A 27,392-nucleotide genomic window follows, 5' to 3' on the forward strand; every position below is an offset into this window, starting at 1 on the left:
GGGTGTCTTGTTTGACCAGTTTTGCGTGTTTATAACGCAAAAGAGGTTGACCCACACTTAGTTCTTGAGGTAAATCCGAGCTGTGTGCATGAAAACGGTCATCTGGTCGTGAGCCGTTTTCTTTTTTCTTTTCGAGTGGTTGTGCCATATAAATTTACTAGTAATCAGAAATTCTGAGCGTTCATTTCGACGCCTTCACTTCTTAATATACCTTGAATTATTTCATTAGCTGACTTCAAGCACCTGTCTATTGCTAAAATCAACATTATTATATCAGCGACCGAACTTTTAGACAGTTTTCTGGTCCCTTCTATAACCCACGATTTGATGATACGTTGCTTGACGGCGACAGTTTCTGTAAACAGGACTAAAATATTTACATTAACCTTCAAATTTCAAGCTAGCCTTTTCGCATCTACTGGTAATGATTAAACGCAAAAGCTAATTGCGGGCCCAAGAGAGGCCCGCAACCCTAATCTCGACAGTGACCAGCGGATTGCGTTTTACGCGTGCGCGCCACGTTAATAAAGAGCGAACAGAAAGCGGAAGTTGAAAATTATCTTCTTCCACTAAGAACGATCGAAATGCGAAAAATGTGTCAATCGCTACAGTTTGTCAATCACTAAAGTTTGTCACCTGAGATCGAGGTTTCTGTCACATGAAAAGGCTTTTCCGGTGTTGTTCATGCGTTGTCCGAAGTTGTTCTAGCCTGCAGTGCAGGCGTCTTATTGGGGCGAGTTAGCGTTACAACCTTGCGACCGCCTTTTTAGACCGCCATGTTAGACGGTGGGGGATGGGGGAGGGGAAGAATGAGAAGACTTTCTTCGCTCCACCCCACCCCTATCCTTCTTCTTGCCTATCATTCACCCCCTTGGTAAAACTTTCTTTCTCTCCCCAGTCTTCCACTGCATGAAAAATTCAAGATGGCGGCTAAACTTTTTACGATGTGAGCGCTCGCTCGAAAAAATCTCGCCTGCTCTGCAGGCTAAAGTTGTTCGCGTTCGTACAAGCGTTGCGTTGCTTTCGAGAAGGTTTGCCGTGAGCTGTGATATCGACGTTGTCTCAGAAGTTGTCACGATCTTTTGATTTATTGCTCTGAAAATAAGGTGAGTTAAGTTATAGTTATATTTTACAGTTTTCTCGGCGGTTAATTATTCTGGTAGAGCCCAATAAATTCAGTATTTCAAGGGGTATCTCTGTTGTTTTGATCTTTGAAGCTCTTCGCACGTGGCTCGACCTGTCACTTGGAAATCGAAGGACGTTTTGGTGAACTTGTTGAGGCGATTTTCTGGGGATTTGCTGTGACTTTCAGCGTTGTCTGACAAGTTTTCACGATCTATTTGAATTCATATTGCCGTGAAGATAAGGTGAGTTGCGTTATATTTTATACTGTTAACTTTCTGGGCGGTTAATTTTTCTGGTAAACCACTTTTACTTTTTGAAGGAGCAGTTTGACATGTTTCGATTTACGGAAATCTACTACAGAACACTGTCTGTACGGAAAACATGGCGAATTTTTCCAAGTCTTATGCCACAGATGTTCCAGTCTTTATCTCAAAGGGTCGAATGCATACCGATTTTTTTGCGTTTTCAACAAGTATGCATACAAAAGAGTAAAGCCTCGGTTTTGTCAAAAAGCGATGACCCAGTTTGGTCACCTGGTTGTGTTAGCCCACAAGTCGAATCAAAAGACGGCACAGCTTTGCCAATATTTGACTCAGTTTGGTCATCACTCATCAAATCAGCCAGAATAATTCAAACAATCGCAGAGCCTAAACTAGAACTATCACGGCTAACAAAATGGAGTCCAGTTATTTTCTTAGCATTGCCGGTACTGCCGAGAAAGTTTTGTTCTGCTCCGTTGGAAAGTGAATTTGTGCTTCCATTTAATTATGCCGCCCAGAAGAAGAGAGTGTTTGAAAGTATGTTGGTTGCTCAGCCTACTAAGGAATACCGTTGTAGAAGCATGTGTTTTGTTCATTCTAAGCAATCCCATCGCAGGAAGAGAGACAGAGAACCTTCTAGAATTCCTAAACGGAAATTCGTTAGTTTGTTTAATCATAGAAAGAAGAGAAAGCAATTAAAACGTCTTTTAAAACAAAAGGTTCCAAGGTCTTCAGAACTGCATTACTTCTGCAAAAAAAGTGAGGTTACATTTTGGATTGCCAGATATTCTGGTTAAAGCTGTTTTGGTCAGTACTATTTAAAGAAAAATGCTCAAAAAATTAACTCCAACAAAACAGGTTTCAGAAATAAAAGTATATTCGTAAGAAAACAATGTGTACTTCCATTTCTTTCTGGTGGTATGAATTCTACAAATAACCAGTCAAATCAGATTGATGCTGCAGCGAGCTCCTATGATCGTCTGGTTGATAGACTATTACAGAAGGGTTTACAGCCAGTTGATGTTGGAGGCTGTGGTGATTGCTTTTTCCGATCAGTCTCCCATCAGTATTATGGTTCTCCTGAGTTTCACATTGAAATAAGGCAAGCAGGTGTAAAATATCTTGAACAGCATCCTGAGTTGTTTGTAGAAAGTGTATCTGAAAATTCATGGAAAGTGTATTTGCAAAGAATGCGCACTCCTGGGACATGGTGTGATCATATAATTATTCAGGCTGTAGCCAATCAACTTCATTCTGTCATTCATATAATTGAATCACGGCTTTCATGCCCAGAAGGATCAACAATTACTCCATCTGGTGGCCAGGAAATAACAAAAGTATTGTTTGTTGGGTACATAGAGGATTTACATTACGTTTCTACAGAGCCACACTATACAAATAAAAATGCTCTTAAATATCTCAAATTCAAATTATCTGAAACAGATGCTCACCGCAAAGAGAGGCTAGCAGCATACCGATCCAGGTATCAATTTACACATAAAAGAAAGGAAAATAAAGAAACTCATGGGAAAAAGAAAGTATGTGTTAGAGAATGCCTTCCTAATGCAACAGTCTCAAAAGAAGAATATTTATCAAACTGCTGCACAGAAAATCTTGCTCCTCTACATGAACAGCCATGGGCAAAGGAGAACATAGCAAATTTTAATAAATCAAACAATTATACTATTTACCAATGTAAATCTTGTTTTGAAGCATGGATCCACTCCAAAATCTATAAATAACTACCAGTGTGCGAGATGTTCTAGAGAAAAGGATCTTCCAAAGAAATTTTCCACTGAAAACCTAATGGTGCCTTCAGCTCTACCAGACGAACTAAGAGGTTTAACTCAAGTGGAAGAAATGCTAATTGCTCGTGCTCTTCCCATTATGCATGTTTATATCAAACCAGGAGGACAAAGAGGTTTCTCAGGGCATTGTATAAATATACCACAGGACGTTAGAGAACTGGCACATTCTCTCCCAAGATATCCAAAAGATTTACCTGTTATTGTTGTCCGGAAAAAAGGGATAGGAAATAATTTTAAAAATCTTGTTGTAAGAAGACAAGTAGTATCAGATGCGATACATTGGCTTTTGAGAAATAATCCTCTTTATTCCGATATTGAAATAAATTATCAAGCACTTGTATCTTTACCAGAGAATGAAGTCCCCCAACAGCTTCTTTCCCTACAAACAGAAGAGAAAGTTATCGATGATACCCTTAACTGCAGTCTAGATCGTGGCCCTGTTTATGAAGAAGACAACATCGTTTATAATCCAAATGTCGATACTTCAAGCTTTCTTCCAGTAAATAATAGCCAACAACAAGAAGAACATTAAATAAATCAACAAGTTTTCCAAGGTCATATTGACTGGCCAAGTTCAAGTGACAATCCTTTAAATGAGTTTACCACTCCATTTTTGGCTACACTGGCATTTCCTACATTATTTCCAGATAGTAAAGGGGATCCAACAAACCCATCCCTGTTAAAAAATGTCACTCTCAAGGAAAAGGTTAAACACCTTATTAAATTTGCAGAGAAAAAAGATAATATATGGCACTATCGTTTTGCAAATCATCCAAGATTTTCTTACTGGGCTTTAAATATGATTCAGCGTAAACAAATTCTTCAACAAACTGGAATATTTTTTAAGCAAAATCCTGGAGAAAAACATTTAACATTGCAAGAGTTCAGAGATATGATTAGGAATAATCAAAGTAACCTTTTAATGTCAAAGTTGTCACGGTACATCACCAATATAACTGGTTCAGATGCTTATTGGTTCAAGGCAAAAGAAGATTTAAAAACAATCATACAACATGAGGGTCCTCCAACTTTGTTTTTCACATTCTCCTCAGCAGATATGCACTGGCCAGAATTACATGCCCTTTTTCAAAGTTCGTGTAATACAGAAAGCACTGTCAGAATGTCATTGATAACCCTCACATAGTTGATTGGTTCTATACTGAAAGATTAAAGAGCTTCATTAAACACTGGTTATATAACTCACTTGATGCCAAATGGCATTGGTATAGATTCGAATATCAGTCTAGAGGTAGTATTCATTGTCACGGTGTTGCAAAATTAAACAATGATCCAGGTTTGTGCAAATTGAGCGACACTGCACTTAAAGGATACTTGGCAGATGTTTCTGAAGATGAAAGTACACCTGATAGTGCAACTGTTATTAATGGGAAAATAGCTAGTGAAAAAATCTGTCAGTATTATAATTGGATTCTCTCTACCTGTAACCCAGATCCTCCAGATGAAGGCAATTGGATAAAACCGGTTATTCATCCTTGTCAAAAATACTACCATAATATCGAAGAATCTGAATCTGACAGTGACTACATTGATCTATTAAACATGGTTCAAAGGCACACTCGATGTAGTACCAGCTATTGTTTAAGGAAAAAAGGAAATGAAACAGAACCAAATGTAGGTTTAATTTTCCATTTGAACATTGTGAGAAAACCTCATTGCAATTTGAAGAAATTCATTCCAAGGATAACACACCTAAATATAAAATGCAAGTTACAACCAAAAGGAACGACTCTAGACTAAACAATCACCAACGACTTCAGCTTCAAGGCTGGCGTGCAAACTGTGATATTCAGCTTGTTGTTGATTATCAGACCTGTGTAGAGTATCTGGCAAAGTATGCAGCGAAGAGTGAAACACGGTCTCACATGCTTAAGAACACGTTCAGTGCTATTGTTCAGAACTCTCAGTCAAATGCTGATGCCACAACAATGATCAAGAAAACTGTCATGAAAACACTAGGTCAGAGAGATTTTTCTGCACAGGAAACAATGCACCATTTACTTTCCCTCAATTTTATTAGCTCATCCTTCATTGTTCTTCCTGTGAACTTAAATGGTTCCCGTAGACTTAACCTGTCTGATGCACCTGATGAAGTAGTAACAACAGATAGTTTGCTTGATACATATGCTCAACGACACAAATATGAGGCAGATTTAAAATGTAAGTTGACAGATATGAACTTTCTTGACTTTGCAACAAAGTACAAAGTTGTAAGTGGCAAATTAGTGAATCAGCCTAAAAACTTAATTCCAAGGGTTTTTCCTACATATTCTTCAAGCATAAAAAGCCCTAATTTTGGGTTGTACTGTAAATATCAATTATTGAGATTTAAGCCATGGAAAACAAAACCAGAAGATGCATGGGGAAGTAAAGAGGAAAACGATAATTTATTCATTAGTGAATGGAAAACATTCTTGCAGTCAGAGTATGCCCAAAACCATGTACCCGATTGGCATGACAAACTTGAGGATTTACAGGATTATTCTGATTGTGATTTACAAAATGAACAGTCTTCTGAATCAGAGCAACATGAAGAATGGATGATCTTAGCAGACTTTTTGCACTCAAATAATTCAACTGATCCTGAAGCTTCCTCACTATATACTAACAATTCTACCTACTGGCAGACAACCTCTTATCCATATACTTCACAACAAATAGCTGAAATGCCATCCTGGATAAATTCTAAAAAGCAAACATATATTTATCAACCTTTAAGCAACCCTGATGACAACATAAACATCAATACTTTCAGCAACATGCAAGCACTTGCATACAATTTAGTTAAACAACACTTCGAAAGTCCTTGCCAAGAACCACCCTTACTTTTAATAATAAATGGATTTGCAGGAACTGGCAAAAGTTACCTTATTAGTGCTTTGAAATCTCTACTACAACAATCTTGCACTGTTACTGCCACTAATGGAAAAGCATCATTCAATATTAATGGCAAGACCATTCATTCAGTATTAAATTTACCTGTTGGTCCAAGAGGTAACAAGGATCTTAAAGGGCAGTCTCTTATAAGGTTGCAAGACCGATTGCATCATATTAAATATATATTGATTGACGAGTATTCTATGCTTGGCCAGACATTGCTTGGTTGGATTGACAAACGATGTAGGCAAGCAACTGGACAACAGGATGAAATTTTTGGAGGAAAATCTATTATTTTGGTAGGTGATCCAGCACAGCTACCACCTGTTGCAGACAAACCTTTATATCACACAAAGCCATCAGGTCCTATTGGTGAACAAGGCCACGCTGCATATTTAATGTTTGATAAAGTAATTAGATTATCTGTGAATCAAAGAGTGCAGGGCTCTGATACTACGCAGGTTGCCTTTAAACAATTATTGATGCGCCTTCGCACTGGTGATTCTACGGAAGAAGACTGGAGGCTTCTTTTATCTCGTCAGCCATCACTGGTTGCTAATTTAAATGAATTTGATGATGCAATAAAATTATTTTATGGTAATGATGAAGTGGCTGAATACAATCACCAACAACTGCTGAAGCTTTCTCGACCAGTAGCCTGCATTCAGGCTCGTCATTCATCTTCCACTGCTAAATCATTACCTTCGGATGAAATGTCTGGATTAGTACCAATCTTATTTCTTGCCAGACAGGCTTCAGTAATGCTTACAATGAATTTGTGGCCAGAGGTTGGACTATGCAATGGAGCTACTGGAAAAGTTGTAGACCTCATATTTGCAGAGAATCACTCGCCACCAGATTAACCAATAGCAGTTATGGTTAAATTTGACCATTATGCAGGGCCATCATTTACTGAATTGTTACCAAAATGTGTCCTAGTGTGCCCTATCACTGTTAAATCTCATTTACCTGATACTTTTCATGAAAGACAGCAATTACCATTAAAGCTTTCCTGGGCTATTACAATACACAAAAGCCAGGGACTTACTCTAGAAAAAGCTTGGATCGATATTGGTTCACGAGAACGAACAGCAGGCATGACATATGTTGCAATCAGTAGGGTGAAAACACTTGACTCTTGTCTTATTGAGCCAATGTCATTTGAACGCTTGAAGGCCATTAAGAATGCATCAAACTTTCAATTCAGGTTTCAAGAAGAGGAGTGCCTTTCTAGGTTGGCAAATCATACCACCTCAAATTTCACTTACTAACACCTACCTACAAATCATTGAGTTAATAACTTCATCATTCAATTCATAATTATAATTAATATACTTTTGCTATTACTAAACGAGATTGATAAAATTACTTTAAAAAAATACAGTAGGTTACTGCAAACAACTTTTTCTTTTTTTTTCAAACAAATATATTGTAAAAAAAGAATAATTTATTTATTATGACCATTATTATATGAACATAACTTAATGAAACATTTAAGTGTATCATGTTGCTCATACTAAGTAATATTTTATACAACTGATTCATTAAATTTAATCTCTTTCATATCTTTTCTTTCCTTTTTTATTTTTTCAGTGCTGCCACATTTACAGTTCCATGGCAGCAAAGCGAAAAGGTTTGTATTCTGATTGTTGTTTTGCCACTTTACAAAAAAAAATTAATTTTCTGTTTGTAATCTTTCAATTCCACTTACTTATGCTTGTTTGTATATTTGTTTTTGCAGACACTCCTCCGGGTTTTGTGCACTTGGTGTCACCCATGAAAAAGGCAAAGACTGGTAGAGATTGCTACACATTCACCTTCCAAACGTCACCGAATAAGTTTACTAAAGCTATTGGCTTTGACCAGAAATCACACCAGCAAGCCATCCACTTTGAGAAAACAAAATCACCTTCAAAAATATTGAGTGCCAGGGATGATGATGGCCAAATCTTTATTAACCAGTATGCCTCACTCATAAAAGCTAATTCGAGTGACATTAAATTTGATCCCTGCAAAGAGCCACCTTCTGCTGGCAGTGCATCATCATCCAACCTTCCCGAGACATCTGCCACAGATATTACTTTACAACAGCTCAGTAAGCTTAGCAGAAACCAAAAAGTAAACGTCAAAGCCACGTTGACCATGGGTTCTTTGGACCCAAAAGAACTTTCCAAAAGGAATGGTTCCAAAGGAAGAGTAAAGGAAGACTGTGTGCTAGAAGACAAAACTGGCCATGCAATTATCCATCTTTGGGATGATACCATTACAGCATTGACCAGTGGACAGAGCTATGAAATCAAGAACCTCAGTGTTAAAAACTTTAATGGCAAGACACATCTGGGAACAATGATAGCAACCACATTCACGCCCATTGACGCAGTAATGCACGAGCTAAAAGGAGAGGAGTTGTTATCTAACATTAAGAAGAAAATAACAGTTAATGAATTTAAATTCACTGACAAAGTGAACACTTTCATGCTTTGCCAAATTGCTAACTGCAAAAAGAAAATGCCTTATGCCGTGGATTGTAAAGTGATCACTTGTGCTGCATGTGGCACCTGCCAAAAAGTGAAAGCGGCAGAAAGGGGGATGTCAGCTCGGCTCTGTGCTGAAATTGACGGGAAAGATGTCTGGCTGACTGCCTTTACAGATGTCATGAACATTCTTATCAAAAAAGTCAATTTCTCTTCAGACAACACCACAGATGAACTCAAAGCAGGACTCCTTGAATTGGAAAATGTAAACATCGTCATTGACACTACATCCAACTTCATCTTAGAAGTTTTGGATTAGATCTGTTTTGCTACATGTCAATATCTCTTGCAGTTTAATTGAGAGTGAAACTTGTGTTCATGTTTTTTTAGAACTTTCACCTGTAAAATACTTGACAATTTTTTTAGAATGTTTTGCACCTGTAGTTCTTAAAACTTATGGTTGCAGTGACACTAAACAGACATTGTAGAGTATTCAAGTTATCAAAAGAATCATTTTTTCACATGTTCAAGTTGTCTTAAGAGGGACATTTTTCACATGTTCAACTTATATTGACAGAAACCTGTTTTTGCATGTTCATGTTATCTTAGTGAGAAATTTTCCATATAAATTATGTTATTTAAATCTTCTTAACACAAACAGTTCTCACTTGTTCAAGTTCGATTAAGAGAGACATTTTTTTACATATTCAAGTTATCTTAAGGACATTTTTCACATTTCATGTTACCTAAGAGAGACATTTTTCACATATCAAAGTCAAAGTTAAAGTAACACTTAAAATTTTCCAATCTTATTAGTGACATTTTCACCTGTTAGTGAAAATGCTTGAAAAGTGTATTAATTTATACTCTTGAGTTACATGTACCAGGTTATCTTTGTTATGTTCATTTCTACAACTTGGTACTTTTCAATAAATCTTGTTGTCTTCTCACAAACAATTATTAGACTTATTCCTCATTCACCAGAAACAGAAATATATAGGAAATAATACATGGGCACAAGTAGATATGGAATTTCTCTCTGAGTGTTCCACTTGATATCGCACAAGTGAGCGTAGCAAACAAGTGACATATAGATTTCAACAAGAGAAATAACATTTCCTATCTCCAAGCAACCATGTATTATTTTCTTCATTTTATAAACCTACCAATTACGAGGATTTTTCACGGTTTTCCGAAAGTTTCCGACCATTTTCCGAAGATTTCCGAAGATTTATAAATATCGCCCAAATGTCATACGGTATTTCCGAACTTTCCCGAACATTAGCGAAGATTGCCGAGGAAGATCCGGGTATGTTTCCACTTAAGATCAATAACCTTTGGCTCATTACTATTGAAACATGACAAACTTGACAACATATCATTGGTGATATCAAACATGCGTAAAAAAATTATCGTAATTTTCGACGCGTTGCGATACTGTTTTCCTCGGTGGTCAAACTCCTAATAAACAACCGCAGCTTATTGGCTCGTTAACATTGAAACAAGGCAAACTTGACAACATATGATTGGTGATATCAAATACGCGTAAAAAAATACCCTACTTTTGGACACATCACGATACTGTTTCCATACATCGTCAAACACCTAATAAACAACCGTCGCTTATATAATAAATCTCAAATAGCACACTTATGCCACCTTATAGCAAACTTCCCAAAACCTTCAACTTCACTTCATTCTCCAATATAAAAAAAACTTCCTCCCCAGTACCTTCCCTTAACTGCATCAAGGCCCGCACTTTCTAACCTGTGGTTACCACTAGTTTGTAAATGTGTCTATATATTTTTAAACATACAGCATTCTGAGCTGTAAGCACGAATATTAGCCAACATTGGTCAACATTTGCAATCGCGTGCTCGCTAATAGTTTCAATCAACTATGTCATTAGTTTTCGCCCCTGCTGCGAGGTCAATTTATTCCGCGGCGCGACAAGGGAGGGAGGGGGGAGGGGGCGCGGTACTTCCTTATACGGGCTATATGAGTATATGCGGCCCCAAAGGGTATGGTTTTTCGGCCATTTTGGTCATAAATAGGGTTTCGACTTTTCTGGAAGTTCCCGCCCCGGGATTTGGCCATGTCCGGCCAATTCTGTTGTCCCATAAAATCTCAATCCTGTCTTCAATAGGACTGACTAACCTAGCTTGCTCGAACCGCGCAGGAGAATATTGGTCCGCCCTCGGTCAGTATTCCAGAGTACAGCCTATCCCACCTTTTTCCGCCCTGGTTATGGCTCAGTACTATTCAGTATGGCTTGCGTTTGCAGCCGATTAATCGGACGCTCCGATTGGCTAACTGTAGGGCATTATTGTCCCGAAATGTGCACAGGCCGATTACGGGCCTGCAAGCCATATAATAAACTTATTAACCTCGAACGTTCGGTCATTACGGGAAAACCTCAAACCTCGATCTTGCCATATTGTCAACTGCGTATTTTCGCGATTTCAAACTTTTCGCCATCAATTTCGGCAGTTTTATTATCAGAAAAAATAAAAAAAAGTTATTTGGCGGCTTTGTCGGGCTGAATCGAGCCGGAATAATTTTGCCCTTTGACAAAGCTTTTCGCGATATGGACCTCTCGCGGCTGAAAGAAGTATGTAATGACAGCCTGAGAGCAGTCGGAGCAGACTAATCCTATTCGAGATTTGGATCTCGAGGTTAGGAAGGAAGAAAAAAGGTGTCACCGTAAGCTTTTCTCACTATCAGTTCCTTCCCTCTCGGCAGTTTCTTTTCTCTTACCAGTTCTTTGTCCCTCAAAATCTTTTCCCCTCTTTTTCACGTAATTTTCTTTTCCCTTCGTTGTAATCGGGGGAAAGAAAACAGGATACAGGTTTCAGGAAACAAGAAAAAGGTAGTCAGAACACAGTAACTTGATTATCTATATAAGCACAAAAGACCTTTTTTTCCAGATGTCGAAGAAAAACAAAAAGCAATGAGTTTTGTCTTGGGTGCTAGGTAGTAAAAATTTTTAAGAGAATCAAGTGTGTAAATTTATTGTAAAACAAATAAAACAAAGTTCATCCGTGTTAAGTTAATCTGAGTCTTCTTCCTTCTTTACTTTCTTCTTCTTCTTCTTTTTCTTCTTTTCTTCACTCTTTGGCGTCTGTGGGGAAACAAAATTACAAGTTTAATAACTTTAATTGGAAATACTTAGCTCTTAACAAATTGACGTCTGTTTTTCATGCGTCTGTCCAGTTATTGAACATGAATTTCGCCATAACATTGTCAAAGTAGCTGTGGATCCGCAGTATAATGACACTAGGGTTTCAACGGTATGAGGGAAAGAGGTGGCTAAACAACATTTTGCTATAAATTTTTATCAGTTTATGTATTAGTTTAATGCAACAAAGACCTTTTTATTATTCTTCACGTGCGTTTTGCCATTAACCGTTACAATAATTTTAGGTGGGGCTGTAGAGCTCCGTGCAATACATTACTGTATTGCCTAGTCCCTGTGTAGCATTTTCCCAGGGCTTCAGGGTCCAAACGGTCGGGAACAGACTTGTCGCCTCGGACCACGTGACCCGAAAATGATCGACCAAGGCGAATATTGAGGCCTAGGAACTAGGCTTTCCTTTAAACAGAAAGCATTGAAAACCGTCAAAAGGTCTATTTCTCACCGCAGCTGAGGTGTCCATTTCTTTGTCATCAGATTGTCGAACTTCCTCTTCCTTCTTCTTTTTCTTCTTTTCTTTCTTTGTTTTCTTTGCTGGCGTTTCTGCATCATCTAAACAACGGAAGCAACAACTCAAAATGTTAAGAAGGATAAGTTAAGATAAAAACTAGCAAGACCTTCTCGGCGCTTGCTTTGTATTGGTTCACGCATCACCACAAGATTACTTGAGAGCAAAAGACACTTTCACAGTTAACTTTATTTCTCCAATTATAAACTTAACCTGATCATAGTCAACTCCACTACATTTTTTTTTTTTTTTTCAAATCTAATCTCTATATTCAAAATTACTCAAGAGAAAAAGGGACTTTCGCAGTCAACTTTATTTCTCCAATTATAAACTCAACGTGATCATAGTCAACTCCATTTTTTTTCAAATTTAAGCTCTATATTCTACTTATGCTCTAAATTCTTCCCTACTCACAGACCTTCCTCGGTGGTAAGCGTGCTCGGTGTAACTGGGACGCTGTGGCCTGGTGCCACCTCTCCATTTTCCTCTGATCTCTTTCTCTTCTTTCCGGGTGTGGCAATTGTTGAGTCAGTAGCAGGGTTGTACGACATCACCACGCTGTTGTACAAAAAAGAAAACGAGATAAAATAAGTGAAAAAATTCTCTGCTGACAATTTTTTGGGGACACTTGTCAGAAGAATGATTAAAATGACATCTCTATTTGCAAGCTTATAATCAAGATTCATAATTTTGTTGAATGATCAAGAGAGGGTCTACGATCTGACAGTGAAGATTTCAGAGTGATAGAATACTCAACTGACTTTCTCGAAGAAACATAATTATGGCTGACTGGTTTTTAGTATCCATTATAAAATAGATAGGACCCCGCGCACGCTCTCATTGGTAAAAAACTCATGTTTTATCAGAGTACAAAACATAGAAAAGGCGTGCTTTATTGTTTTTCGCCACGTTACCTCTATATCATCAAGCAAATGAAGAAGCCTAAGCCGTGTATTATACTGTGATAAAACACTCTGGGAATTTGAGAACACTCGAGAAATGTAGAAAACACTTGCCTGCGGCTCATGTTTTCTACATTTCAAGAGCTGAAAAGGGGTTTCTAGTGCTGCTTGTACAAGTCAAAGCACAAGGAAGTGAAATAGGTTGTGACTGTTTGTCTTCATACCTCTTGTTTTCGTACTTGTCCACTCGGGCTTTGGTCTTGCCAGTTCCACTGATTCTTCTTAGCTGCAAATATAAAAATTCTAACTTACACTCGTTTTAATCTGTTACAGCCTCTTTCTAAAGACAGGCTGCATGACATACCCAGTCACGCAGACTATTTAATGATTGCAAATGTGGCCAATCACAACAAGCGAAAATTATGCCATCAGCTAATCAAAGCTTCAAGCAGAAACATGCAGCCTGTGCTTAGCAAGGTAACACATGGCAGGTACATCAACTGAGGGAAAACATGTCACAGGTGTCATAGTAAAGTTTAAAGTTTGCCTTATGACATCATCGACTGACAAACATTATTCACTTGACTCTGAAGATGACTTCTGCTCAGGTTGTCGAAACGTCAGTCACCAACAACAGTTCTTTTCAGAACTACATGTACCCTCAACCGGATGATCACACTATATGAACTAATGTCACAGGTGTGATGCAAACCACATCAAAATGTCACTTGTGCCATGGGCAGGAAAATAGATAACCATTGGTGATTGGGTTTCTTACATACCTGATTCTCTTCTAAGGATTTCAACCTCATTTCAAGCTTGGCTCTGTTTTCAATGCCCATAGCTGTTCCACTGTCTTCACCCAAGGCATCTACTCTTGCTGCAAGGGCTGTTTTGGCCGCCAGCATTCTGGAGATCTGTCAACAACAATTAAAAGGAGGAGAGCGACAAAAATCAGGCAGCAAAAATTACACCAAAATGCTCAGTGCAACAGACAAGAGCAATGTCAAATTGAAATTCAAATCATAATACAATGATAAAATAATTTATTTTACACCATGCCATAGAAAATACAGCCAATCAGAATACAGGAAAGTTGTTGTATATTTGACAGTATTACATCCAACCTGCCCATCACGTGCAATATGTATGTGGCATTAACTGTGTTGGCCATTGTATTTTCTGCGGCATGGTATAAAATAGTTATGCAATACCCTCTCATGGGATACCATAGAATATCCCACTTGTCACTTGTGTTTTCTTAGTATACACACTTGCCTAGAGAAAATACAAGTGACTTGTCTTGTGAGAATTATTTGACGGTAGACAACTCGAAAGCATTGCATAACTACACGTAGCATGTATTTTGTTATGTTGTAAGTCTTGATTTACGGACCTTTCCCTTGTGCTTTGGTGTTGTTTGGCCCACAAGAGATGCATGGAAGATCAGACCATACTTGGGAGTATCATGTTTTGTCTTGAGTGCCCTGTTAACACAATAAACAATAAGGCAATTAACACTGAAACAAAATGTAGCTTTTTACAGGAATATATTTACCAGCATTGACTGAAGTGAGTTTCTGAATCATGCAATAATGTATAATGTAGAATCACACCTTTAGTTCAAGAAGACGTTCAAGACAAGCCACGCTTAATCAAAGTGAATCAAATATAGGCTGTGAAGCAAGTGTTCAAAAATGAAGGAAGAGCTTTCTCCACTTCCCTGCCATGCAAAAATTGAAGCTAGACTAGATCAGAATGTGGAAAGAGCTCTTCCTTTGTACCAGAATGCTTCCTACAAAGGCTAGGCTGAGTAGTTCACTGAAAACACAAAACAGAACAGAAATCAATCAAGGCATATGATTCCTTTCCAACCTGAATAATGCCTTTTCTGCTCCCAATATCTGAACTGTAGATGAAGGATGCTTGGCCAAGTTTAGAAGTGACCCTGTAATAGAACACATCCAAGTTGAAGCTACAAGGCGTTTAATATCTCAGATAAAGTTAATGAATGTCTTTATTCTCAATATTTTTGTTTGTCATTGACCTGATACTGCACAGAGAATCTACATGCAGAGCCTAATCAGCCTCCCACTAATAAATTTTACAAGAAATGGGAGTCCTTGCATGCTCATTAGTCTAGAGCTACTGGAAACTGTAAAACCCATGAAATGAGATAACCTCAATGCAAGGCAACTTTCAAAGAAAATTCCCCTCCACTTTCACAATAAATGGAAAGTGAAGAGTTGTCATTGAATATTGCTAACAGGACAACTGGAGCTAAATTTTCATCCCAGTTAGGTAGAAAAAACTATCCTGCGCACTTTCTTTTGAAGAGAATTTTTTCATTCTATAATAAAATTGGCCAATATTTTCAATGTCATGCAGATTACAATTCAGCAACAATTGTTCTGTCCTCTACAGCTTTTTTAACTTTCAAAATGATGTCAAAATTTTGCGGTGAAGAAAAATCCACCAGAGTTTTGAACATAAGATACCATTTTTGTTACCATTAGATAGCAGGCCATAGAAAAGTGTGGTTGACTTGACCATTAAACTATCAATTATCATTATAGAATAATGTTAACCTGCATGGGCAATGAGTCTGGCTCCAACAAGTTCCCCGACGAGTACAGTCAAGTTTGGAGCAATAGCTGTCATACGATTCTTGAGGTAATCATAAAGCTGAGCACGGTAATCAGTGATTTCAATCACCTAAAATAAATTTAAAGCATATAATTATATCTTCTCAAACAAGCAATAAAATCAATAATGAGAGCTGAGAAATAGACAATAGAAACGGATCAGGTTCAGTAGAATAAATACCTGATCACATAGATAGATGATGTTATTTATGTCTTCTTCAGAAATCTGAAAAGGCAAGAAAATACAGTGACAAGCATTAACGACTAACAATAAGTGTTTATGAAGTTGTAGGTTAGATTTACATGAAACAAAGCATACCATTTTCTCGTTGTATGCTATGTGGCAAATTTGTGCCACCAAAATTAGCCCTAAGTTCTCGTGCATGCAGTATCTAAAAGGAATTGTTTCACCCTGTTACCGGCACAATTGACAGTTTTCCAGTTTTAATTTCAAAATACCTCAGTTCCCATGGAAATCTCAGCAGCGGCTTTCACTTCCTCTTCAACTTCCTCAGGTAGAATCGCTGACAGATCAGTTTTTTCAGCATTCAAACGAGTGCCTGAAAATTACATCAACGAGACAGAATGGGTATCATTATGGTCCACTATACCTTCACACAACCCTATGCAACACTTATCTCCATTATCAGAATGATGCATCCCAGGGAGAAATTATGCAGCTCAATATTATATTTTTTCATTTCTCTCAGTCATTGCCAACTAATTCAAGTACAGTGGAACCCTGCCTTATGACCATCCCGTTAATATGATCACCTTGTTATTACGGCTACTTTATTCTGGCCCAAAAAAGTTCAGTCAGTCATTTTCTTATTTACAGAACCCCTTCAATACGGCCACCCCATTAATACTGCCAAATTTTTTGTGGCCCGTTGGTGACTGGATCAACGGGGTTCCACTGTACAGATGGAAAGCTAAATAAATAGTTTTGGTTAATCTTCACAAGATGCTGGATATACAGCACCTTCACTGTTTATCGGTCAACATATTCTTTAATGACTGAAACAAGAACAAGAACTGCTTAACAATTAGATTATGAGCTTGAGATTGTTCTCATCATCTATCACCTCATATAGAAATCGAGAGAGAATTATCTTATTGTTTTAGTAGAATTCTAACTAAATTTCCCTCAAAGAGCGATTCACAATCATTCCTCAACATGGTATTAAACTTCACACTCTAGCAAAATCCTGCAGAACGAATTGTATTTTGAAACTTGCAGTTGTGCATGTACCCTCATCGGTTCATTGAGAAATTCTGATGCTCTTAAGTTGCATGTCGATCAGTTTCCTTTCTTTAGTGTTCTACAGAATTAAATTATCCCCTAATATTTCTAAAATCTTCTGCGAAACATTAGAGAAACCGGAAAATGTTGCCATTATATCGACCACCTTCAGCCACTGCACTTTAATGGCTGATGGTATCTGAGTAGCTCAGCCAATCAGATCACAGCATTTGCATTAGTATACTAGTACAATTCTACTAATTTCAATTAGCAGACAGACAGCCCACATGCACCACTTGCACTGTATCTGTGGCATGTTCAGAGTCCATTCAGCTACTTGTTTGAATAACAAGTTTGACAACCTCCACAAACAGATTATTACAGCATTTTACCATTCTGAAGTAAAGACAACAACAAATTACTTACTAATTTCTAACCAGCAGTTTTCAAATTCAGTGACAAAGAGATTCTCCTACCCATAGTTTTGACAGTCTTGGCATAAGCTAAGTTGTCAGTGACTATCTTGCCCAGCTCAGGAAAATGCCAGCCATACCACTCACGGCAGCGCATGATGTAGTTATTGAGTTCTTTGTCCAAGTCATCAAGTAAAGATATTGCCTGAACAATCATGGTATCCACTTTATCAGGACTGAACTTGAGTTTATAACGTGACAAGCTGAAAAAAAATAATTAAATGCATTTTGCCAGTCAACAATTTTCCCTACGGAATGTCATGGCTTACATGTGATATGTTATGTATTATGTGTTATGTGTTCCATGATATGTGATGTGTGCTATGTGTTATGTGTTATGTGTTACATGTGTAGTGTTACATGTACATTTTCCTTTCATGTTAGTTCTGAGAATCTACTAGTACATCCAGACAGTATTCTCTAGTTTCAAATGATTTTCTTTTAGTTATTTTCACCACCTGTCTGCTTGACAATGTACTAATGGTTAACACAGTGAAAGACTGCATGCTGATCACTGATGGAAAATTGAACATGGGGTGACTGGTGGTAGGAGGGCCAAACAGGAGGGATGGTTGCCCCCCTCCCCCTTCCACAAATAGCTAAGCATTGGAACAATAATACTGGGCATTTAGACACATGAAGAGGTGGCGAATGGTCCTTCAAAAACGCTGGGTCTTGCAAAATTTTAGTCAAATTTCACGGGTCTCACAGTCTTGTTTTTTAACCGTTATGTGCGTCTCGCAGTCTCGATTTTTACTCAAAGCTGTCTCGGAGTCTTGATTTTTCGCAAGGCAAAGGATCTTGAAGTTCCGATTCATTCGTTTATCTGTTTTTATGAATGTCCTCCTCTCGTCACTTGATGTTGAATTTCAATGAAGTAACTTACAAATTTCCGAGAAAAAGTTAATCCTAACTTCTCCTAAATTGTCTGAATTCCACAAAAAGTTACACAACCTACTGCAACGTCCGTTTTGGGGCATAAAAACAGTTATTTTGTTCTAGGATATCGTAACGTAGTGAGTTATAATTGAATTTCCAGTTCCAACCAGTTTGAAGAAGCTGGCTGAAAGGCTATACAAGCTCATTCTAACTCTCAACTAAATTTAAGAGTCTGAACGTCTCGCACTCGCTCTTAAAACACTTTGAAGTCTCGGTCTTGCAATCTAAAAAGTCAAAATGTCTCGGGCTTGCAGAGAAAAATGCTTGTCTCACTGTCTCGCAAAGTCTCGCATTTACCATTTGCCACATACATACATACATACATACATACATACATACATACATACATACATACATACTTTATTGTTACCTCCCCAATGGGGCTTTTCAGGAACAATTACTTAAATTACTAAGTTACTAATAGCTACACAATCAAAATTAATCAAATTTAAAAAAACATTTACAACATTATCTAAACTTTGTAGTCGCGAAAAATACTAAAAATAAATGAAGTTTAGGGAGTATTTACAAAATTGTCTAAACGCTTATTCTTTAAGATACATTTAAAAACTTGAACTGAACAGCTTGATTTTAAAAAGGGGTCTAAATTGTTCCAAAGTCCAATAGTTGTGTGATAAAATGTTCTTTGTCCTGAAGAAGACTATTGCGTTGTATAACTTCTCCTTAAGTATTCAATGATGAAAAACAACTTACACATAACTATGATTATCATAATTATTTTTAATACCATCTTTTTTTCCTTATGTTTGGGGGAACAACAACACAAGGAATAACCTACACATTACCTAAATGTACCCACCTGTGTGCTAATCCTAAAGCCATTGCACTCATTTCTTTGTTAGGGAGACCTGCAAAGAAGGATGACAAAATAGAAGCTTTGATGTCATCCACTGGCAACATAGGTTAATAGCATCATTAATTTTATTGATGTGAAGTATATATGAAATATATATGAAATAATTCATTTATTGTTAATTCAGCAATGAGTGTAGAAGGGGGTTAGATTGCAATATTATTACTGGGACGCTAGTTCTGTTTCTTTCCCTCGTCACGCCTCGTACTACTTTGAATTTATTTATGGGCCTATTTCAAGTTATTTATTTGTCAATTTGAATTTACTTGTTCTTGTATTTTTGTGACAAATTCAATAAATTAAACTAAACTAAACTAATTAGGAATCAACAACAAAATAATTATAAACAAATTCCCTTTTCAAGGACTTTTAAGGCCTTGAACTATGATTTCCAAAAGTGACAACTTTCTTTCAAGGTGTATGCAAGCCCTGTATGAAAACCTGCTGAATCAGACAACAATTTGGGTGAACACTAAGCATCTGGCCCCAGTTAACGTTGTTTGAATGCTGGATAGCACTATCCTCCAGACAAATCGCTATCCAGTGGAGAAGAGTTAACAAAACAAACCACACTGTCCACTGGATAGAGATTTATCCGATGGATCGCGTTATTGACCTTTCGAACAACCTAGGCCTAAATTACACAGCAATATGAATGCTGACACAACAGCTAAGACATTGAATTCCTGCTTACACAACAGAGCATATTTATTTGCTGATTACCTGTGATGAGGCTGTTAAGCTGCAGTCTAATACCTCGCATGAGCTCCTGAACTGCTGAGCTCGACACACAGTTCAAACTAAGCTTCTCCTGAATTTCAAACAAAACAAAGATTGGGTATTAAAATTTCAAAGGAAACTTCAATGTCTTGCCCCAGGCCAAACCAAAGTGACCCAGCTGGCAAGCACTTGAACCTTTGTCACTAGATCGAAAGTCTAAAATGCTAAACATTAGGCCACGGTCTGTAGGTCTCCCATACCTTTACATAGAGCTGGGCGAATACAGAGTTTTAGAGAAGGGGTTCAAGATATCGGCTGCTGAAGGGGATCCTCCGTGGGGGATCTGAGGCGATCCTCCCCCGTAAAATTTTTCAAATTGAGGTCATCAGAAATGGGATTTCCAGCATTCTGAAGCCAAGTCAGAGCATGTTATAATGTCTCTCTTTTTTTTTTCAATCTAGGGGTTTTAACTGAGACCCCCTTGATCTGCCCCAGTATGGAGAAATATCATGCCCGACAAAGAGTATGCAGTCTGTCGGTTACCATTTTGATAGTAATCAGCAGTTCTATGCACTGACCAAGCTTAGGAACTTAATGGTATGGCATAATACACTGATATACATGTAAGTATATCGCCGATATTGCAATATTGCAGATTTGTCCTGGAAGTTCTTATTTGTAATGAACTGTAAATTCACAACAAAGACCAATGAGATTACAGAGCTGTCTAATTAAGGTAGTCAGCTACCATCTAGAATCCCTGTCTACTTCATGGCCTCGGCCAGTTACTCTGCTGAGCTATTCAATTGATTTGTTAGAAAAAGATGGCAAAATCAGCCACCTTCTAAAACAAAAACGGCCTGCAGCAAAACTTTCTGAAGACCCTGAGATAATTGCTAATGTAAGGATGCTCACCTTTATGACACCTCCCAGCTTAGCATCAGCGACAGCCAATTCTTGATGAATGTCTTTGGCAACAATTTTCTTTAAAACCTTTTTAAGACTCTTACTCATTTTGCCTTCCACTGTAGCTGTTGCAGCTGAGGATGAAAATAAACAATGACTCTGAATCATTTCTATCATATTCCTTTGTTTCAAATTGCTAACAACCAATAGAGCTCATTTTGTGAGAGGTATGGCAGCCCAGTGAGGATACATGTAGAATGGGTTGCAGGAGGTGGGATTCTGGCTCAAGGGGGAGGGCTACAGGGCTCGAAATTGCAACTCACTGGTCGCCAATGCGACCAAAAATTGAGCACTGGCGACTAAGTTTTCAGAACTGGTCACCAGCTGGTGACTCACATTTTGTCCGATAACTAAAGAAAACCACAACACAACTTTTGTTTTTAAATCTTTATATTAGGAAATCAATCGGATATGGTAGCTAGTATACAGCTCACCTTTCCGTCCCCAGTAAAATTATGTCTGAATATTGCAAGATAATCGAAAAAATTGAATGTATTTCGACACGTCGATACTGCGTTCACGGCGTGCCATATTGTTTCAGCGGCTTCTTCCGAAACTGGAAAGGTACTTCATGTATGATACCTTATAATGTATCGTTATATACACCTGAGAACAACGGTAGCTTTATAACTAAGTGTTACTCATGTTGTTTCTAATTGTTTTTGCTCTTCAATTGTGACTTTTCTTACATGCAAAGTAATGTATAAAATCGTGTTCTTGTGTAAGTTATATATAAAATAAGTTGGCGACCAAAATTTACGATCTGGCGACCAAAATTTTTCCGTTAGTCGCCCGCTGGCTCCCAAACGAAAAAGTTAATTTCGAGCCCTGGGGTACTTGTCAAAGTTTTGGGTGGTGGTGTGCAGTCCAAACCTTGAAAATCAGACCAAACTCTGTGATTTTTCATACCCAATTTCAGACCTGAGCCAAAAATCCATACCCCATTTCGGACCTCTGAAATTAGTGCACACCTCTAATATATGACCACAACTAACCAGAAATGGGTTCCATTTGCACAAACATTTGAGAAGGACCACAGAAAAAAATGCCCAATGCCAAGCCAGAGTGAAAAAAATACCCAATTTCAGACCAAAATTGGTCAAAACCATACCCTTTGTAGCTGTACATATCTCTATAGCCCATGAAAGGGAGTAACCCCAGGGGATTGTGGAAAGCTAAAAAGCTACAGGAGATGGTAAGCATACTGGTTTGAATGATTATATGTAAGTTTTAAGCGCAAAATAAAAAATCATACTGTACAAAGTGAACAAATGAAGAGTAACTAACCTGCTAAGGCCTCAGTTGTGTCATTGAACTTTTCAAAATGCTTTAGCTTAACCCTGTAAAACACAAATTACTTTTAGATAACAAGCAAGCCCTTTCATAATTATGCATACAATTACTGTAACACAATCTAATGCTTCTCAAACACAAATAACATCAGACACGAAGGCTTACACTTGACTCGCAGCATCTGGTGTCTCAAAATCCTTATAAAGGTTGTCAATTTTCTGAAGTTTCTTCTCATCTAGGAGCTAAAAAAATACAAACTTTAGATGTACATTTCCAAAACGATCGATGCTAGCAAGTCCTATGAACACGAGAATGTACGGCTTCAAAACGAGCAAAATCAAGGTTTTCTGACTACTAAACGACAAGACACTTACCTTAAAAATTGCATACCCTGCTGGCGTTTCGAATAATACCAACATGGCTAATGAAAGGTTAAAATTTTGCACTCAAAACTAAACAAAAAACATGAGCAGCCCTGATAAAATTGCACGTGGAAGACAATTTACCAGCGGACTAGTTACTAGGCCACCACCAACAAGTCACATGATCATGCAGATGGTAAATATGCTCAGTGGGAGATTTTCTAAAAACAGGTGAGTTTGTGTAGTTGTTTTGTCTTTTCGATTGCGGTTTTCACGCCTTTAAAATTTATTTTCTGGATCAAAATGGTACTTCAAGAGATTTTATTCGGCACTTTAATCGCCTGCTCCTTTTTGCACGTCGATGCAAAGAGAAAAGAAACCGTAATCCTGGTTTCGTTTGATGGCTTTCGATGGGACTATCTCGACATGAATCGAACGAACACGGACCATTTCAACTCCATCGTGAAGGATGGGGTGCGAGCCAAGTATGTAAGGAACGTTTTTCCAACGGTAACATTTCCTAATCATTATACAATTGTGACGGGGCTTTACCCCGAGAGCCATGGAATTATATCAAACTCGATGTACGACCCAATTGCAGACGCTACCTTCAGCATGCGAACGAACGATCCAAAATGGTGGAACAAATTTGCTGAACCTCTGTGGGTGACCACCGAAAAGCAGGGACAAAAAAGTGGCATGTGTTATTGGCCGGGTTATGATGTCGATTACAACGGTTGTAAACCATCCTTCACCCCAAGTGGGTTGAGATTTAAAAGACCCTTTGTAGCTCGGTTTGATGATACCATGCCTTGGAAATCGCGTGTTGATTTGATCATGTCATGGTTAAAGAACCCTGATCCACCGACGTTTGTCACGTTGTATTTTAACTCTCCTGACGAAGCTGGTCATTGCTGTGGGCCAGATTCAGTTAACGTTACGGAAGAAATCAGGAAGAATGATGAAATTACAGGGTACTTATTGCAACAACTGGACAAAGACAACTTACTGGACAAAGTTAATTTAATTGTCACGGCAGATCACGGAACAGGAACCTTTAATTCAAGCACAGTTATTAATGTTGAAGAATTTCTTCCCTCTAGTAGTGAATATACTATGTGGGTAAATGCGGGAGCTTACTTTCTTTTAAATGCTATCAATGTGACAAAAACTTATAATCGCCTTAGGAGGGCTGGACAAAAACACCCTCAACTAAAGGTTTACCGCAAAGAAGAGCTACCAGATGAACTTCATTTTAAACACAACAATCTTATACCTGAAATCATTGTGATCATGGATGAGGGTTGGATTGCACGCATTTCAGGTGATGATAAAGATGTCTCCAAACATGTTACGTTCACTAAAGGGGCGCATGGTTGGATCCCATCTGCGTCGTCAATGCATCCTTTCTTTATAGCACGTGGCCCAGCTTTTAAACAAGGTTATAAGTCTGGTCCAATTGATATGGTAGACATCTACCCCTTGATTTGCCATTTGCTAAACATAGAACCGTTACCAAACAATGGATCACTTGACCGAATTGCCCATCTTCTTAAAGTATCACCTTCGTCAAGCTCAGATATGCATCATTGGCTCAATACTGGAGAAATTATTGCAGTTGTTATTGGTTCAGCAATAGCTATTACAGTTTGTATGTATGCAGTGCTAATGGTTTGGAAGGATCGCCGGCATGTAAATAGACAACGACAGCCTACGGATGGTGCTGTGCCTCTGCTTTTTGGTGACCCAGACGATGAGAATGTTGCTTAGGATTAAACGGGGGTGGGGGGAGGGGGTGGTGAATGGTAAATGCAAGACTTTGAGAGAAGGCGAAACCAGCATTTTCCTTTGCGAGCCAGAGACATTTTGAACCCTTCATTTGCAAGACCAAGAGTTACTTCTAAGTGTTTTAAATACAAGCTTGAGATGTTCAGGTTCTAAGACGGTTAGATGTCACTTATATTTATATGAAAAAAGAATCAAACAAATCGGTACTGTGAGACAACTGTCCGAAAATATTGAGACTATGAGACTCACATAACCACTAAAAAAAAAACTGTGAGACCTGTCAGATTCGACAAAAAGTTTGCATATCCCATGGTTTTTGAAGGACATACGCTAGCCTTAAAGGGATAGTTTCATGGTTTGGCACATGTGCAAGTTATGAATTAGTCCACCCAATGCCATTGTTGATAAACCAACAGCTGTGAGAAGGTAACACATCTGTCCGGTCCAGAGTAAAACCATCTGGCTAGAAAACAAAATTCAATGTTCAATGCTAAATTCAACATTTTTTTGTGTAAGTACGTTGACATCTTCATTGAAATTTGTGCATCAGTCATTCTGCTAGCCTTCGAGTGGCCATATGGCTGTATAAAGGCTTTAATTCTGCTTTCACAAAATTAGTCTACGAGTACTGAAAATGGACACGTTGTACATGTAGTTGATACAAAAATGTATCTGTACTTTATACATGGAGTCGGAACATGCCAAAGGAACTCTAATGAGAAAACTCACCTTTATTGTCATGTTTTTTGCAACTGACTGAGAAATTTTCAAAGGCAAGTTTCCCGCAAGAGTCATCTAAATGCTTCCAATTGTCTTATAAACAATGGGTTAACATCGTAGCTTGCACATGCCCCAAGCTGTGATACCTTCCCTTCAAAAGTTTCATTTAATATTGATAAAATTAAAATGGTAATAATGGTAATTCACAAACATTGCTTCTCCTAAGCACTGTTACTTCAAGCAACTGAGCTTAATTAGTCAGAGTAGTTGGCCAATTTCACTATTTGTGGGCCACATTTGACAACCTTAAACACTGGCACTTATCTCTGGTTTCAGTGGCATGCCTAATAGCAGCGACTGGGAACATTACTCGCACCCCTGGATGCGATGCTAGTTCATGGTGGGATTATCCCCCAGCATTGAATTCACCATTACCCATTCATACACCTGGGTGGAGAGGCACTGTGAGAGTAAAGTGTCTTGTCCAAGAGCACAACACAATGTCCAGTGCTTATTCAGACACTCAGCTCTGTAAGTTTTTAATATTGGTTTTCAATGGAATGGAGGACCACAAGTTGGGGTTTTTCTTATGCACAATACGTGAGGGGTAGATTCTTGCAGGAAGTCTATTTGTAACTACCAGGTAAAGTATTGATTGAAATGCTTTTGATATTTGTGTAAAAGGTGCAAAATGATTTTTATTAATACCATAGTTTTCCTATAGCAACCATCTGGCTGGGGTTGCTCGAAAGGTGGATAATGCTCTCCACCAGATAAATAAATCACTATCCAGTGGATAGCATGGTTTTGTTTTGTCAACACTTATCCACTGGATAACAATTTATCCATTGGATAGCGTTATTCAGCCTTCAAACAACTGAAGCCTGGTATAAGTGACATCCTATAGCAAGTGTGACTGTAAATTACATTTTTTCTATACCATGATTAGCAGGGGTGTAGCTAGTCTTTAACCCACTGCTTAACAGGAATTTCTGTAAACAATTTTTTTTGTAGCCGAGAGGCCATAATTTCTTTTTCTTTCTTTTCAATAGCGAATCACCATTATATCGTTTTATTTTGAAAAACAAAATAATGACTTTCAGTCTTACACATGACAAAATGCTGAAAGGTTATTAACAAAGCAGATCTTTGAAATAGTTTTGCACACGAAAATTTAGTTGACTGTTGTGTTTGTTTTGGACGTTGGCAAAATTTTGATATACGACTTACACTGTAAATTTTGGGCTCAAATGGAAAAAATGGCTGGCTACACCCCTGATTAGGTTTTATATCACAGACCTTCAGATTGCAGTACAAATACAAGATTGAGTACAAGACTTTCAAATTTCAATTTAGTTACAGGGTGGGGTATGTCCCCGGAGACTTCACTTCTTGCCATTGTTGACCAATTGAACAGAGGACTTTCAGAATAAGATTGGTGTCAAATGTGAGAATGAAAAGAATAGGTTCTTAGTTTGAAAACTTGTACTCCATCATAATAAATCTCATGCTCCTACTCCAATCTAAGGGTAGTTATTGTTGTCTGCACAATTAACTACAAAATATTACTCAAGGTTTTGAAGTAAAACATGGAAAAATTGAAATAGACTCATATTGTACATAAATATCAAATAATTTAGAATAAATAATACTTGTTGCAGGATAAAGGAACAAAGAATATCGACCCGTCCGAACATCGAGATTGAATATACATGGAAATAGAATAATAAATAGTTGTTTGATGGATAAGAAATTGAAGTGTTTTGCAGTAATAAAGCATCAACAGTGTATATAGTTTTATTAACAGGTATTACTGTCTAAGAATCTTGCGAGTTTTGTTCAGAGAAACTTTGACACCGGATCTTTCAGCATCTAAAGATCCTTAGAGATAAGATCTTTCAAGGATTCTTAAAGATCTTTATTTGAAGTCATATTGAGGTATTTACTGTCTAAGAATCTCAAGACTTCTGTGCTGAAAAACTTCTCTGGATCTCACAGGATCTAAAGATCCTTAAAGACCTTTAATCAAAATCTTATTGAGGTATTTCTGCCTAAGAATATTAAGACTTCTGTGCTGAAAACCTTCACCGGGTCTTACAGGATCAAAAGATCCTCAAAGATCTTTATTTAAAATCATATTGAGGTATTACTGTCTAAGAATCGTAAGACTTTTGTATTGAAAAACTTCACGGAATCTTTCAGGA

The 27,392-nt window shown here is 37.8% G+C and overlaps 3 protein-coding genes across 4 annotated transcripts; 2 read left to right on the top strand and 1 right to left on the bottom strand.

Annotated features, from left to right (window-relative positions):
• Positions 1-710: 710 nt before the first annotated feature.
• On the top strand, positions 711-9,519 carry LOC149113213 (uncharacterized). Of its 2 annotated transcripts, XM_089288073.1 has the most exons (3): positions 711-6,387; positions 7,682-7,721; positions 7,830-9,519. In XM_089288073.1, the coding sequence occupies exons 1-3, from the start codon at positions 4,915-4,917 to the stop codon at positions 8,879-8,881; spliced, it is 2,565 nt and encodes an 854-aa protein (XP_089144199.1). In that variant the 5' UTR covers positions 711-4,914; the 3' UTR covers positions 8,882-9,519. The 2 variants fall into 2 exon arrangements, with proteins under 2 accessions (XP_089144199.1, XP_089144198.1); XM_089288072.1 differs by having other exon boundaries at positions 7,682-9,519.
• Positions 9,520-11,545: 2,026 nt separating this feature from the next.
• Positions 11,546-22,840, bottom strand: LOC110063438 (nucleolar protein 58-like). Its single transcript, XM_089288076.1, has 17 exons — positions 22,693-22,840; positions 22,484-22,560; positions 22,313-22,365; positions 20,975-21,099; positions 20,063-20,150; positions 19,286-19,334; positions 17,530-17,729; positions 16,270-16,370; positions 15,992-16,036; positions 15,754-15,880; positions 15,041-15,113; positions 14,562-14,652; positions 13,948-14,082; positions 13,390-13,451; positions 12,682-12,821; positions 12,201-12,307; positions 11,546-11,683 (listed from the first exon to the last, which is right to left on the bottom strand). The coding sequence occupies exons 1-17, from the start codon at positions 22,735-22,737 to the stop codon at positions 11,612-11,614; spliced, it is 1,590 nt and encodes a 529-aa protein (XP_089144202.1). The 5' UTR covers positions 22,738-22,840; the 3' UTR covers positions 11,546-11,611.
• Positions 22,841-22,867: 27 nt separating this feature from the next.
• Positions 22,868-26,978, top strand: LOC110063472 (bis(5'-adenosyl)-triphosphatase ENPP4-like). Its single transcript, XM_020770457.2, has one exon. It carries the CDS (start codon positions 22,984-22,986, stop codon positions 24,448-24,450), a length of 1,467 nt encoding a protein of 488 aa, XP_020626116.2. The 5' UTR covers positions 22,868-22,983; the 3' UTR covers positions 24,451-26,978.
• Positions 26,979-27,392: the final 414 nt, after the last annotated feature.

The sequence above is a fragment of the Orbicella faveolata genome, unplaced genomic scaffold, assembly GCF_042242905.1.
Source record: "Orbicella faveolata isolate gen_17 unplaced genomic scaffold, um_ofav_v1 contig_15, whole genome shotgun sequence".
In the NCBI taxonomy this organism is placed as follows: domain Eukaryota; kingdom Metazoa; phylum Cnidaria; class Anthozoa; order Scleractinia; family Merulinidae; genus Orbicella; species Orbicella faveolata.

Coding starts and splice junctions, on each gene's coding strand:
- LOC110063472 (XM_020770457.2), top strand. CDS start 22,984: ATGGTACTTCAAGAGATTTTATTCGGCACTTTAATCGCCTGCTCCTTT.
- LOC149113213 (XM_089288072.1), top strand. CDS start 4,915: ATGCAAGTTACAACCAAAAGGAACGACTCTAGACTAAACAATCACCAA. Junction 6,388..7,681: donor GAGGAAAATCTATTATTTTG/GTAGGTGATCCA, acceptor TTATTTTTTCAG/TGCTGCCACATTTACAGTTC.
- LOC110063438 (XM_089288076.1), bottom strand. CDS start 22,737: ATGTTGGTATTATTCGAAACGCCAGCAGGGTATGCAATTTTTAAG. Junction 14,653..15,040: donor GCAGAAAAGGCATTATTCAG/GTTGGAAAGGAA, acceptor TTGTGTTAACAG/GGCACTCAAGACAAAACATG. Junction 12,822..13,389: donor GACAAGTACGAAAACAAGAG/GTATGAAGACAA, acceptor TTTGTACAACAG/CGTGGTGATGTCGTACAACC.